At 42.3% G+C, this 15813-nt stretch overlaps 1 protein-coding gene across 14 annotated transcripts in view; it reads left to right on the top strand.

Moving 5' to 3' along the window:
- FAM13A (family with sequence similarity 13 member A) overlaps positions 1 to 15813 on the top strand; it is a 381052-nt gene that overhangs the window by 315241 nt on the left and 49998 nt on the right. For all 14 annotated transcript variants that reach the window (XR_003680461.2, XR_008617746.1, XR_008617749.1 and 11 more), the window contains one exon: positions 7039 to 7186. Coding sequence is in view for 6 of the 14 variants with exons in the window: in XM_028491594.2 (XP_028347395.1) it covers positions 7039 to 7186 (148 nt within the window). In the remaining 8 variants the exon portion in view is untranslated. The remainder of the gene's footprint in view (positions 1 to 7038; positions 7187 to 15813) is intronic.

Below are 15813 nucleotides of genomic sequence, written 5' to 3'. Positions count from 1 at the left end.
TTCTGTTTGTTATTTTTTTCAAGTCTCCTATAGCGTCAGGTTGAGATGCTAAAATTACATGCCCACTGTGAATGGATATGATAATGTTTCCAATTTCATTTTCCATTAAGGCAGATTTTGTCCTCATTAAGATTTCCCTTGAAGTTTTTCCTTATAAACGCCCAGATTCATATGCGATAACACAGCAGATGACAGCTATTGGAGAAAGGTGCTTGGTGTTTCTCCTTTCACTGGTATTTCCATCAGAACGAGGAACACTAACCTTCAGCTTCACAAACGCTCCTCCGAGGGATACACAGGCAGAGAGGGGCTGGCTTAGAGTCTGCTGCTCAAAGGCAAATGCAGGCACAGCTGTGACTTTATTTTTATTATTATTATTATTATTATTATTATAATTTTGCGGTACGCGGGCCTCTCACCGCTGCGGCCTCTCCCGTTGCGGGGCACAGGCTCCGGACGCGCAGGCTCAGCGGCCATGGCTCACGGGCCCAGCCGCTCCGCGGCACGTGGGATCCTCCCGGACCGGGGCACGAACCCGCGTCCCCCGCATCGGCAGGCGGACTCTCAACCACTGCGCCACCAGGGAAGCCCATGACTTTATTTTTTAAATAATCATTTTGCAGCCCTAAGTGTGTTTTTGTTTGAAGGCATGTATTGAAAAGTAAACATGGGCCTATACTTCGTTGCATGTCTTTTTAGTTTCTTTTAATTATACAACTAATCTTATCCAAAAACAGAGTCTTGCTGAGATCTCGGATGGTGCATGAGAGTTATCCATTTCTATGTCATCTGAATTTCTTAATGTGGTTTGCATTAAAATTTGTTTAGTGACACATTGGCAATGGGGAAAAACGTTAGAGTCACTTCAGAATGTCAAAAATGTAAGTATGATTTCTTCAGCTAAGTTTTGGAAAGGCTGACATTTTAATAAAAGACCGTTTGGGCCGGATGAAATAGGATAACATGTGCAGGAGCTTAAGCCCCCTGTTCCCTGAGCATGTGGCGTTCAAAGACTTTGTTCTGTTCGTTTTTAAACTCGTTTGACAACTGGAAGTACCCAGGAGAGAGGTTGTTGTCCTTAAAACTAGCAATTTCTAGATTCTGAAAGATAACACTGAAAATTTTTCAGAGTTCCGTTTCCAATGGAGTTTATGCTTTATGCTTCAATTTGATTCCTTTCAATGAGTTATTTTCTATTGTGGAAATATTTTAGGCTTCCGTATAAAATCCAGAATAGTAAAATTATAACCTTATACTTAATCTTCTTGTGACAAAAGCAAAACATGTAAAAATTATTAAGTACATGAATGGGTATTACATTACCTGGAAGAGGTCATTGTAGTCAGAAGTTTAAGGTTAATGAAGTGTTAAATTCTTTCAAGATATTTTTACATTCTTTATGCTTTCTAAGCCTACCGCTTAAAAGAGCTTAGAAGCATACCTTTGATAACAAACAGGACATTCATAATAAACAAAAGACTATTTCCCTTTTTCTTATCCTGCTTCAAAAAAAAAAAAAAAGTGAGGGGAGAAGATAAGACTTTCTAATCAAGCATAAGAAGTAATATTAATTGTCACAAGAGCTTACGTGCAGGCTTTTATTTGCCCTGAGAAGGGTTTGGGATAAATTCTGAAATATCCCTATCAACAAGTGTTTATGAAATGGATGACTCTGTTATTTCAGCTTCACCGTATATCATGGAAGCTTTAGGATTTGTTACTGGCTTTAATATCAGAACCAGAAAAAATTTAAAAGCTCCGTTTGTTTAGATTCATTTCCAATTCCATCCAGTCTTGAAAGGCTACAGAAGCTTCATGATTCAGATGAATTTGGGGAATTTGTTATGTTCATTTTCCTTTACTGTCAAGCCAAACAGTAAATGTTTATACTTCCATGTGGCCCTTCTATTAACTCTGTGTGGTTCCTTCCTGATATTGTCCTGCCCCGCTCTGGTGAGCTAGGCTGCTTATCCAAATCCTGTGTAGGGAGGGAGAAGGGGTAGAACAAAAACTCACCAGCGATTTGATGCCAGGGAAAGAGAAGGATCAATAAAGTCAGGGTAGAAAAAGCCGGGCCCAGCCAGACAGGGACAAGACTTAGCAGGGATCAGGTGGATGGACTAGTAGTTAATGGTTCCTTTACCCCAATGTGAAATGTCACCGGCGGCCCTAGGCAAAATGAGCTCTCTCTTATTTGCTCTCTAGCACCCTGTGTTTTTCTTTTATAACATGCATGTTATAAAACACGCATGTTGGCACTTATGTGATCAGTAAATCCCTTCCACACCAAATCACCTATCTTGTTAATCCCTTTAATTCCCGTACCTAGCACATAGTACATGTTCAATAAACACTTGCCCAATGAATGAATGGGAAGGGGAGGTAGCGTATAAATGGGATTAGCATTTCTCCTACAGTTATTACGGGCTAGCTGTTTTTATGCTACATGCTTTTCACTTAACCTTCACAACTTTACGAAGTTTTGTTCCTGTATGAGAGAAAAAGAATCTCAAGTACAAAGTTTACTCATTGAAGATCTTGCAACTGGTCACCTGTATTTGAACTCCAGTCTCTTACTCTAAAACCCATATCTCACATACCCTATCGTCTCTCCAAAGAAAGAGCCAGTCCCTCGGTTTATTTCATTACATGAATATTTAGCATGTTTTCGTATGGTACCACATTTTGGACAAGGGTTTAGTGTATGACATCACAGCGCAAGGATCTCTGAGTTGATAAGTGGGAAATGAATGTATTTACCCTGATTTAACTGAAGATACGATTTGTGTAAACAACAAAAGTTGAAACCAAAAATATTTTGGTATTTAAGAATGTCCTTGACATTTTAACAGTAATGATCTAGTAGGAGAAACAGACAAGCAAGTAGACAGGCACGATACTCTACAATAAGCACTGTTAGAGAGTGTGAAACAAGCTGGTGAGGTGCCTCACCCAGACGAGCCTGACAGACATTTGAAGGAAGGGTAGTTTTTTGCTAGTGTATCGCTGTAGAGCCTGTGTAGCCTCCGAGCAGTATCCTTAGCTCCATATGCCTGTAAACCCTGGGACCACACCAGCAGCCCACCCTGCAACCATAGGCAAGGTGACTGTCTGGTTCGGAGATCAGCGGGGCCAGAAACTGGGAATCAGGCCTCCAGATGCAGCAGGCAAGTGAATGAGCAGCCTCGGGGACCGGTCGGAGCACAGCAGCGCAGGACCACGTGTGTGGGTGTGCTGGTGAGTGAGCCCTGCCAAGTGTGTCCGTGGCTATGCGAGCTCTTGTGGGTTTATGTAGGACGCATCCTTCCCTTGGTGTGCAGATCAGCCAGGGGGTCCAGAAGCTCATGTAAGTTAATATAGGTCTGCAGTGTGAATGATATCCCGTTATAGATGGCACAGTGCGCGTTCTGAACACGCATAAATGATGGCCCTGACTGGCCTCTGCTTGACTCCAGATACAGTGTGACCTCTTTGCTGTTCCTCAACATGTACAAGATGACCATGCCTCAGGGCCTTTGCACTTGCTTTCCTTCTTCCTGGAATGCTCTTCCCACAGAAGAGCATCTCCTTTGTGTCTCTGCTCACATGTCACCTTATTGGAAAGACTGTCCCTGGCCACCCAAGAAAATAGCAGGCTGTGGCCCGTACCTCCATCATCCTCCTTACCCTGCTTTGTTTTCTCCATGTCCGTAGGACTACCTGACTTTTTTTTTCTTTATTAACGGTCCCCTTCTTTAAGATTTATTAGGACAGAGACTTTACTTAGGCCACTGAAATTTCTCCAACATCTAAAGAACTGTCAAGCCCATGGAAGGCCCTCAAAAATTATTTCTTAGATGAACGAGTAAATAAATTTTAACTTTGTATCTCTAGCACCTGACATATAATAGACAGCCCTGTTACATGTATATAATATGTGATATATAGTCTTATAGTTGAATAAACTAGTACAATTTGACCTGATTCTCTCTGTTAGAACAATAGAGTCCCATCAAGGTTGTCTATCCCAGCACCCTACCCAGGGTGGTAGTTGCTCCCTCTCCTGCATTTCTAACTCCCAGACTTTACTGGAACCCCGTGAAGAGCAGCTCACCAGTTCACAAGGGGGTCTGCTGTGACCTCGCACCAAGATCGAGTTTCCAGAGCGCCACTGAGCATAGTTGAGCCTGTTCCGCTAAACGCCAACCCCCTTGCTGCGCAGAGCTTGCATGTCTCGCACAGAGCCCGGCCCAGAGCGGGTGCACCAACCCGCTGTTGTTGAAGGCGTGAGTAAACCCATACATTCTGGAGGAAAAAACTAAGGAAGAATTTTCTAATTTTAACTTTCTTACTTTGCGGTTGGTGCTAATTTGGATGTGGCGGTCATCAAAAGTACACGTTTTAAATTAGCGTGTGTGTTTGTGGAACTGGGGGATTTTACACACGTCGTGTCAGGCACTGCAGGACTCTGGAGTGCCCTGAGGGGACACAGGCTCCGGAGGCGGGGAGCAGAGCCATTGACGGGTGTGGCAGGGGCTGCCGGCTGCCTGTGAGCCCGGCTTGAGGCCTGTGGGTCTCCCCAGCAGCGTGCATTCCCGTGCCCGAGGCATCAGCCTGGAAGACGCACGTTTCTCCACCATGAGTCAGTTTTTTAAATCCTTCAGTGGCTTTCCATTATCTACCACGGGATAGAATCCAAACTTAGCCCAGCCTGCAGGGCCTCTGGCAGCCCAGCCTCTCGTCTCCTGTGGTCACCGTCCCCCACTCCTGCCCGCCTCTGCGCTTCTCCTCCTCCTCCTCTCTGTATGAAGTGCCCTCCTTCCCACCCCCTCTGGCCCACACGGCCCCCGAACGCTGTTGCTGGTCCATGATGGGAGCACGTCAGTCTGCTCTAATCATTTTTCATTATGCGTCTAAGACTCTGCCCCGCCCTGTCGTAGCGTGTTTCACCTTGAATGGCAGTTTATATACCTCATCTCCCACTCCTCTCTTGAGCATTTTGAGATGTAGCAATATGTTACTCATCTCCCCGTGGTGCCTGATAATAATGGAAAGAGGGATCGCTTCCATTTGTGTGTCTCCGCTCCGGGCACCGTGCTAGAGGCCTTTCATACCTTCTCTCAGATCTTCAAAGGAACCTTGCCAGGTCAGTGTTTTTAATGCCATTTTATAGATTAGGAAATGGAGGCTCAGAGGAGTGAAATGGCTCAGCTAGGGCACCGAGCTACTAAACGTCAGTCACACTTCAACCCCAGCTCTGCCCGGAAGGAAAATTCATGTCCACTCCTCTGCTGGCTTCAGAGATGTGCCTCGTGAAGGAAGGGCCATACTTACAACACGGAATCATATTTCTTATATTCTTCCCTTTTATGTGTCTCTAAGTGTAACAATTATCAGAGATCTTTATTGAGAAAATGTTTATTTGCTGTATGAGGTCTAACACACACACACACACGCGTACACGCACACGCGTACACACACACACACACACACGATAGGTGACTAACTGATGCTGTAACTTTTAAAAAGCTGAGCACCAGATTGGGTCATTCAACTCTGTCTACTTAGGATTCAGCTCAGGCAACAAATGATTTTTGTGACATACATGCATAATCTGTGTGTTTTTTTCCCTACAATAGACAAGCAGAAATTTTAAAGTGTCTTAAAGCCCCAGATTTACTTAGCATTTCCATCTGACTTCAGTAGCTTATCATGAACTGATTGGTGATATTTCATGTTATCCCAAATGTGAAGAGAATGCTTCATTTCCTGGAAATATAGTAGTAAAAGCCCTATCTATTCCCCTGGTGATATCAAAGTAGGGTGAATAGCTATGAAAAGGAGGTGGAAGTCTTAGTACTGCTTTATTTTAAGCATAAGAATATTTCTCATACATTAACAGAATCATTTATGATTTCCAGATGTTTTGGGGTTTTTTTATTTAATGATGGTATATTTGCTAAAATAAATTTCCAGTTATTCTCAAAGAAAATCTTTTGTACAGATCTGTGCTACTTGAGAAATGTGTTTGGAGGCAACACTTTTACTTATGATTTTATGAGAGAGGAGAGTATGTCAGTGGTTGGGTTTACCCAGTGCCAAAGGACAAGGTAAAAAAGACTAAATTTCAGTGCAGTTTTTTAAACACAAAATCGCTTAGTTAAAATAGCAGCCTTTGCGGGGGAGTTTTCCCATACCCCAGACATCCCAGCCTGGTGTGCGTGCCACCAATAAACAAAACCAAGAAAACAAGCCACAGCTGCATATTTGTAAGATATAAATTATGCTTCACTGACTTGCCAGCTCTTGCCTTTTTACTTTAAAAAACAAAGTGCTCCCTGTGTAATTCTGGCTCATTTCCAGAGTGTGTATTCCTTACTGCTTAGCCGCTAGACACCAGACCCCCTTGCTGTCTGAATTTGCGCAACAATGCATACCCAGAGCTCCTCCATAAATAGTCTGTTCTCCCCACACTCGAGGCAAAAAACAACCACAGGAAATCTGGGAATGTGCAGCTAGCCCCGCTTAATTGATCTAAGCCTGCAGGGCCAGCAGGAGAGCACACGTGTGCACACAGCCTCCGCTCCTGGCCCCTGCAGCACTGTTTACCTAAGGGGCAAAGAAGTCTGCGTGCAGGAGACACCACGTTGCTGCGACGGCCTTGGCAACAGCGCTAGCTGAGTTTTGGGTTTTTGTTTACAGTCTGGAGAGCCATACTCCTTTAAGGAAACACAAACTCCTTTTCCCTCCTTCCTGGCCCCGGTCAGTAATCATCCAGACTGTCAGCTGCCAGCAGTTATCAGGAAGGACAGCCCTCGGAAAACATCTTGTCTTTCTTCCAGAAGCAAAGTTAAAGGAGCGCAGATGGATGGTCGCTTTCTGCGTGCAAGGGGCCAGCGGCAGCATCCAGGGGGCATCGAGCTGTGATTTCGGCTTCCGTGCCGGGGACGTCAGCAGCTGTGGCTTGGGAGGTTTCATCCAGCAGGAGTGGAATTGCTGCGGACGTTTGGGGGTTTTGATGCGCAGTAGCGATTTGGAGACGTTGTGCTCTCGTTGCAGGACCCCACCATGAAGATCCAGGAGCATCCCGGCCTGCCTGACGGCAAGCTGCAGAGGACCCCAAATGCTGATGAGCCGCGGGAGGGCTTTGTCTCCGGAGCGCCCGGGCTGGACCTGAGCGCATTGTGTGATGAGAAGAGCTGGAAAGGTAAGGTCGTCTGCCGCCTGGGTGATTTAAGGTCGGGAAAGCATATGTAAATTAGCAGGAAGGAGAAGCCTGTTGGATGTGTGGGTGGGCGCGAGAGCTGTGTGTGCAGAAGTAAACCCCATTGCTAAATGACTGAAAATCGTTCCCCCCGACGCAGGAATGTGTCACGTTCAGTGTTGCCAAGAGTAACTGCAATCTATGAAAGAAAACGTGCTTATCCTTATCCTCCATTATAGTGTCACCTTGCAGTCTTTTTTTTTTTTTTTTTTTTTTCCCCTCATTTTGACTCTCCAGGGGAGCTGATGTGTGAGTGCCTTTTTCGCTCTAGGAGTACAAGCTGAGTAATAGGGAAACGGTGTGCGTTTAGGGTTTGCCGGCGGTGTAACTGCTTCCCCCGCTGCGTGCCCACCGTGCACCTCCTTCGTTAAGTGTCCTCCCCATTTTTCAAGATTGTTTTGATCTGCTTTGATTCTATGTTTGTTTTTATGGATAGAATTTTACAATCCAGGTTAGCTAACATAAGGAATTTGCTCATCAAGAAAAAGCACTGAATAAAAGTGCTTCTTCTTGAAAGCCTGTAATACTTTGCTTTAGATTGGTTTTTCTACAGATTTTCGACACAAACGTTAGAAATTTACTTCTGCGGAAGAAGAGGGTATCCTCATCTCGTCAAAGCTGTATCTCAGGGAGGATCCTGCAGCAGTTCTGTCGAGCTGCTGTTCTTCCATTTTCCATGTGTCTGCATCCAAACATACCAGTGTGTGTCCAAAATAAGTGCCCATCTGATCTGCCTCTAGGCCGTATGTGTGTTTGAAGGCTACAGAGAGGGAGAAATTGTGCTCCTGAGTTCAGAACAGCAGCCTGATTTAACACAGTGACTTAGCAGAGAATGACAGCTATTAAAAAAATCAGTCTTTTTCAAAAGCACCTGAGTTTCTTGTCTTCTGCCCGCCCCTTTTTAACCAAAAAGTATTCATTATGTTAATGATCTTAGATGAAGGACCAAAAGATGATCTAAAAAGGTCACAAGGTGAAAAATAGTAGCACCCACGATGCTCCTCGCATCCAGGGCTTTAGTGAAACAAAATCAAACTGTTTTTTTCTTCTAATTTCCCCTCTTTGCAATCTAAGAAACATGTTCCAGTTCTTTTTGTTGTTGTTTTGTTTTGTTTTCCCCGTGTAAGTAAGCAGTGGATCTGAGATTTTGTCAGATCTTCCCAGCTCATAAGATGTCCGCTGGGGGAAGACGTCAGGGTTTTTTGTTCTGTTTTTAAGTGATGCCTTCCTGGCTAATGTTTGTTGTTGTTCTTTTGTGTACTTTGAAATAATCAGGTGTGCTTTTAATTCATACATTAAAAACAACCTTACCACCCCACCAAAAAAGTCCCGTGGCAGCCAGTGTCACCCAGATAAAACAAAAAGTGTAGCCAAAATAAATGCTATATTTGGGTTTCAAGAATATGGTCTCCGGGCTTCCCTGGTGGCGCAGTGGTTGCGCGTCCGCCTGCCGATGCAGGGGAACCGGGTTCGCGCCCCGGTCTGGGAGGATCCCACATGCCGCGGAGCGGCTGGGCCCGTGAGCCATGGCCGCTGGGCCTGCGCGTCCGGAGCCTGTGCTCCGCAGCGGGAGAGGCCACAACAGAGGGAGGCCCGCGTACCACAAAAAAAAAAAAAAGAAAAGAATATGGTCTCCTCATATCATTAACATACAGCTCTAGATAAAAACTAGGATTTTTGGTCAGAATGCAAATTGGCCATATTATCTTGATGATTCATTGAGGAAAGGGGAAGGTAGACTCTTCCTCCTCCTACTGAAGTGGACTCAGGTGTTGGATTATTTTTACTTTGGTTAATCGTAAATTTATAGTCTCTTCCAGCACACTTAAAGAGGCTAAATATAAAGCTGAAAAAATCTCTCCAGAGTGGGTGAAAGCTAACTTACTGTTTCCTTAAAACTATTTCATCACTTAATGTAAAGAACTTTCTGCCAGATAAAAAATAATATGAAGGGACCAATATTTTATTATATTTTGTATTGGAAAACTAGATGAAATTTTTAAAGCTTATGGCGAGAAAGAAATACATTTTACTGTGCTTGGGAATGTGAATTGTGTTATCCATGTAATTTATGAAATGAGTTGTTTTAACTTTTTTTTTTTTTTTTTTTTGCCAAGTACTGCATTTGTCATTGAACTTGCATATCTCAGAAATCTACGTGGATTCATTTCGAGGCTGTTTAGACCATTTGGTTACTGCTTTCAGTATGTTTATATATATATTCATCTATTTTAAATGTCCACTTAACATTACAGCAGTAATATAGCTGTAAGTATAGTCAAAGGAATTTTTGCATAAAGCGTGGCTAAGATGAGAGCAGTCAGTTCAGTCACTAAAATATCACCTTTTTCTCTAGCTTCAGTAAGAAACAAAATGGTGGCTTTCCAGTAAGGAATTAACTTTGCACTGATTTAAACTGTGAATGTGAAACCAGTGCAACAAAATATATAAACAAAAGTAGTAGCTAACGAAACCATATGAGCCGGTGTCCATCTATAGGTCTCCGTCACTAGTCTCCGGACCACCATGCCGTGTAACCCCCTCTCCATCCCCAAGCCATAGTTCATTCTCATTCACAGAATATCAGGGGAGACAGTACCTAATGAGCAGGCTGCTGGTAATGCTCTCTGCTGTGTATGCTCCCACATGGAAATGATGTTCTCTGGCTTCTGGGCATATGGTATCAGGGAAATAAAAAGAACAATGAAACTGATCATAGGTTCCATGGGCTACAGAGAGTGGAACCCTCTCAAAGTGAAGGTAGCATCACGGTCTGGTTGTGCTTGCTGACAGATAAATAATACATGTTTGATCTTTTTTTTTTTCTCTACGTGTAGCTGTGTATTAGGGCACATTATTTGATCGGTCCACATGACGGCAACGTCATCATCACCGTTACTAGGGTTTCCACTCTCCAAAATTAAATGAATACACAAATCAAATGAACTAGTCTTCGTTATTTCAAGTCCTTGAAAGTTACATAATTAGAATGTTCCTAATCAGCCAATTCATGTTGATTTGGGGATGCCCCTTGTGGAAGTACTGAGATGTAAACACTCGGTTACTCTATTAGATTTGTCCTGGTGAAATCAGGTTTTAAAGAACATTTTTTAAAGGACGTAAAATACTTCAGATATCTTATTCATCACTTACTGCTTATCAAAAATAACTGTAGAAAGGACATTCTCTTAAAAAAAATGATAGAGAAGCAAGGGATCTTAAAGATCTTACAATTGAGCCCTCCCATTATACAGCTAAGAAAACTGAGGCCAAGAGAGGCAAAATGATGATTCAAGATCACTAAGTCTCCTGACTTCCACCCGGATGCCTCTTTCTAAGCAATGCCAGTTCAGTATCGCGGCAGGCAGTGGACCAAGAGGTTAAGAGGCAGACACGTCGAGAGTTCAAATCATGGCTCTACCACTTAACCAGCTTTGTGGACAATGTAGTCAGCATGTCTCAGTTTGGGCCTCAGCTTCCCCATCTTGTAATAGGTGACACAGTACCTAATAACGTAGAGTAACTATAGAAGTATCTACTTAGTATGGTTTTGCAGGATTAAATGAGCTAACAAGTACTCAGCACAGTCACTTGATGGGCACTGAGTGTGTTGATGTTGTTTTTTTGTTTGTTTTAACTTTTCATTTTCTATCGCAGTAGAGCCGATTAACAATGTTGTGATCGTTTCAGGTGCACACAGCAGTAGGACTCAGCCATCCATGTACATGTGTCCACTCTCCCCCAAACGCCCCTCCCAGCCAGGCTGCCACGTAACATTGAGCAGAGTTCCCTGTGCTCTACAGTAGGTCCTTGTTGGTTATTCATTTTAAGTATAGCAGCGTGGACATGTCGAGCCCAAGCTCCCTAACTGTCCCTTCCCCCTATCCTTCCCCCCAGTAACCATAAGTTTGTTCTCTAAGTCTGTGAGTCTGTTTCTGTTTCGTAAATGAGTTCATTTGTATCGTTTCTTTTTAGATTCCGCATATAAGGGATGTCATAGGATGTTTCTCTTTCCATGTTTCTCTTTCTCTGTCTGACCTACTTCACTCAGTAGGACAAACACGCACCCCAATGTTCTTTGCAGCTCTGTTTACAACAGCCAAGACATGGAGGCAACCTAAAGGTCCATCGACAGAGGAATGGATAAAGAAGATGTGGTACATATATATAATGGAATATTACGCAGCCATTAAAAAGAATAAAATAATGCCATTTGCAGAACATGGATGGACCTAGCTGATGTTATCTTGGATTGATGGCTACTAAGTTTCCCTCTAACTCTGATAGTTTGCGAGACTCTTGGAACAATTTAATAGGACAGCCATTGTTCTAAGATGAAATTTTGGAATTCTAAGGGAATTTTATGAAAGGATTCCCCCAGTGAAGACCCCTCACCAGTGGGGCTTCCACATTTCCGTATCTGGGATGTGCAGGGACCTCCAGTGCTGCTGAGTAGCCTCCTGGGAAGGCAGTGCGACATCATGACAAGTAGGAATGACTCCAGAAAGCATACACATAGGTGGCAATGAGACATGGAAGACATCATCTCCCTTAATTCTGCGCAGATTTCTGAGAGATAAATCCTCAGTGGTCAGTTTTCTTTGTGTAGAAAATGGATCCAGCCCGCTAAGCAGAGAGGAGCTCTGTCCCAGCGATCACGTTAGCATTAGTCAGAGTTGTGTTTCCCTCTTCCTGCAGTGAATCTCCTTTATTTCCACGTGTGCTGTAGTGTCTGAACTGGAACTCCCCCAGGATCTCTTCTTTTTTATTACTTAGGTAGCAGGCATACAGCTTTTATCTGTTATTTCTGACCTGCTGTGATGTCAGCTAACCTGGGCGGGTTACTTTTTAATAGATGTGCCATACTTAAGCCCAGAGTTCTTTGTGGCCAGACACATGGCTAAAATCAAAACCACCGTACCCAGGGAATTCCGGTCCAGATAAGAAAACGCTTTTGTTTTATGTGGTCCTTTAAGATGAAAATCCAGTTTGAAGCCTCAACTCTTTTCTGTTTTCCTTTGAATAATTGTCTTGCAATATCCTTGTCTGTTTCATTGCTCTAGAATTACTGATTAAAATATAAAACATTTCCCAAGCCCTCAGTTGGGAATGGTCAGTGAACACAGTCTCAAACTGGCTCTCTAAGCAGGTAGGTAATGCATAGGACATACTATCACGGACTACAGGGTTGTTCTCGGTTCGTGCTTGTTATTCTGAGTGCCAACTATCAAAACATGAGATAGCCTTGTATTCTTAGATCACTTCAAACTTAAACAGAGGAATAGTTGGTCTTACTGATTCTTTAGTTATATTGAACTATGTATTACATGTAATACATGTAATATAACTCTTGAATAGGAGCCTTAAATTATAAGACTGTATAGAATTAAAGAGAGAAAAAGGAGAGAGAAATCATTTAAGCATTTCATGTTGCATAGGTGAGAAACTTCTGTTCTATCTGCAGCTAATGATGAAACATGCCTTTTTATTTTGTGAAGGTTGAAATTCTTTTTCTTTTAACATCTTTATTGGAGTATAATTGCTTTACAATGGTGTGTTAGTTTCTGCTTTACAACAAAGTGAATCAGCATATACATATATCCCCATATCTCTTCCCTCTTGCGTCTCCCTCCCTCCCACCCTCCCTATCCCACCCCTCTAGGGGGTCACAAAGCACCGAGCTGATCTCCCTGTGCTATGCGGCTGCTTCCCACTAGCTATCTGTTTTACATTTGGTAGTGTATGTAAGTCCATGCCACTCTCTCACTTCGTCCTAGCTTATAAGGTTGAAATTCTTAATGGTCTTATATTTCTCATTTTTAAATAAGTGAATTTCCTAGAGATTATCATACCAAGTGAACTAAGTCAGAGAAAGACAAATGTCATATGATACCACTAATATGTGGAATCTAGAGAAATGATACAAATGTACTTATTTTACAAAACAGAAATAGACTCACAGACATAGAAAACAACCTTATGGTTACCAAAGGGGAGGGGGGAGGGATAAATTAGGAGTTTGGGATTAACAGATACAAACTACTGTATATAAAATAGGTAAACAATTGTAAAGCAATTGTACTCCTATAAAGATGTTAAAAAATAATAACAATAATAAATAAATAAATAAATGAATAAATAAAATAGATAAACAGCTAGGACCTTCTGTATAGCACAGGAAACTATATTCAGTATCTTATAATAACCTATAATGGAAAAGAATCTGAAAAAGAATATACGTGTGTGTGTGTGTGTTTATATATATATGTAGACATATATATATATCTGAATCACCTTGCTGTACACCTGAAATGAACACAACATTGTAAACCAACTATACTTCAATTAAAAAATAAACAGAATCATACAGTAAAAAATAAAAATTTAAAAAGGGAATTCAAGAAACAGTGTCACCCATAAGCTAGCATCTCTTTAGCCATGTACTTTATATATACCACTGGTGACACTAGGAAAATGACACATTTTGTCTTCTTGTCAGCGAAGCGATGGGTCGGGAGTGGAGCCCCAGGAGACAGCTGTGTTGACAAAGAGGCAGTCTGAGGGAGGGCCCCATGCTAGTCGCAGCGCATCAAACAAGCACATGATGAGTATTTTGTAGCTAACTCAGGATCACTGTATATTTTTTACTGGAGACCTGTTTGGTTAATGGTCCCAAACACTGTTTTTGCAAAAACTTTGGTGCACAGAGACTACAGAGTTCAAGCTCAAAGCAAAGATAAGTTGTAATATTTTTTAAGAGTTATATCTGCTAGATTCAGACAGACTAAAGGGCTCCAGGACCTAAAGTAACACCTTTTCAAACTGAGTTTTGATGAGGAGAAATGTCAAAGTAGACAGCACACCCATGCCAACATCAACATCAGACTTCGTTGAGCCGATGCCCTCTGTCCTCACCAACCACCGAGCCCTTCCCCCAGGGGTTTTGCTCCTTTGCCACTTGGCAGTGAGTTGATTGCCTGCTGCTTTACTGTTCAAAGTCATCTTAACCCTTTCCCTGTCCTGGTTCCATTGATTTTAGTCCTTATAGAAAATTACTCCTGTCTTATGAAATATCATGAAATAGACGATGTCATCTACTCAGTTTAATAGTTCCATTTTCTGTAGCTTTTATACTACATTTTTGTTATTTTTCTAGGAATTGGCTTTCCACTCACCTTCTCCTTCCCTCACACCCCCTCACCTCTCAATCCATTTTCACTCTTTCCTGTTGGCATTTGCAGAGCTGCTCGTATCTGAGCTCCGCCACTTAGGGGGAGCCAGCCAACAGCGTCAGTACCAACAATGAAACAACTCCTGTTCGTCTCCGGCTTTAGCCATGCCTATCTACCAGCATATTCTCTGCCACTCTTTAAGACTCGATAGGCAAGACTCTGTCTTTAACATGCTTTCATTTTTCAAAGTATTTATAGTATCATCTGTGTTACCAGATAACTTGGTTGTCTTTAAATTTTGAGAACCTGTGGGCCTCATTCCACATGAGGTTCATTTTTTTAAATTGATGTGTCTCACTCTCCTACTGTACTGTGGGGTTTTAAAATTTTTTTAAGACAGTCATCCTTGTCCTTGAAGCACCTGGCACGTTCTGAATTGAAGCGCTGTCCTGGAGGGTAGGAGACTGAGTTTCTAGACCCAACTCTTGTCATTGATTAGGTATTTGCTCTGGAATTCTTTGGGTTTCAGTGTCCCTTATCTGTAATCTGTGGGATTGAATCAGTAGTTCTCAAACCTGACTGCGTTTTGGAAGACTTGGGAAGCTTTTTAGAGAGTGTGTGTTTGCGCGTGTATGTCTCACACACACGTGGGCCCTCACCTAAAAATTCTGCCCAATTGGGTGGCGTGAGGACCTGTACATTAGGAGTTATTTATATTTCCCTCTGTGACCCTAATGTGCAGCCAGGTTTGAAAAGTCACCAGGCTAGATGATGTATGAAGTTTCAACCAGCTTTAATGTTCCGTGATTACAGTATGATCTTTGGAAGTGAAATACTGAGTGAGCACTTGTTTAAGATAATTTTATAGATTCTAGAAATACTTTGATAGCTGAAGGAACAATTGTTCCATGATTCAAACTGTGGGAATCCAAGAATTTAAGATCATGGCCAAATTCCAGCCTTGTGTAAATCACAATATCCACAAGTGTATTTAAAGCGTAATCTTTTTTTGTTTTTTTAATGAGGGAGAGTATTACAAATGAAATACCCTACATCATCTGAGATCTATCCTTAAAATACGTCAGATAGGATTTTTTTAATGAGGAAAGAAATACACTGAGGTGGGTCTTGCAGTGGAAGGAAATAAATATCATCCTGTTCCCTCCCAAAATGACAAATCGGGATTTTGTGCCAAGTCTGTTTTTTTTTTTCCAAGGTTGTCTAAAATAATTCGTACTGATTTGTCCTTTATAAGGCATTCTTTTTTTCTTTTTTGACTAATTTTATGCATGTATCTTACGTTAACTCTAGTAATTTTTTTTTTTTTTTTTTTTTGCGGTACGCGGGCCTCTCACTGTTGTGGCCTCTCCCGTCACGGAGCACAGGCTCCCGACGCGC

The sequence above is a fragment of the Physeter macrocephalus genome, chromosome 7 (assembly GCF_002837175.3).
Source record: "Physeter macrocephalus isolate SW-GA chromosome 7, ASM283717v5, whole genome shotgun sequence".
NCBI lineage: Eukaryota > Metazoa > Chordata > Mammalia > Artiodactyla > Physeteridae > Physeter > Physeter macrocephalus.
The sequence above is the reverse complement of the archived record's forward strand: the minus strand, read 5'-3'. Positions and strand labels throughout refer to the sequence as shown.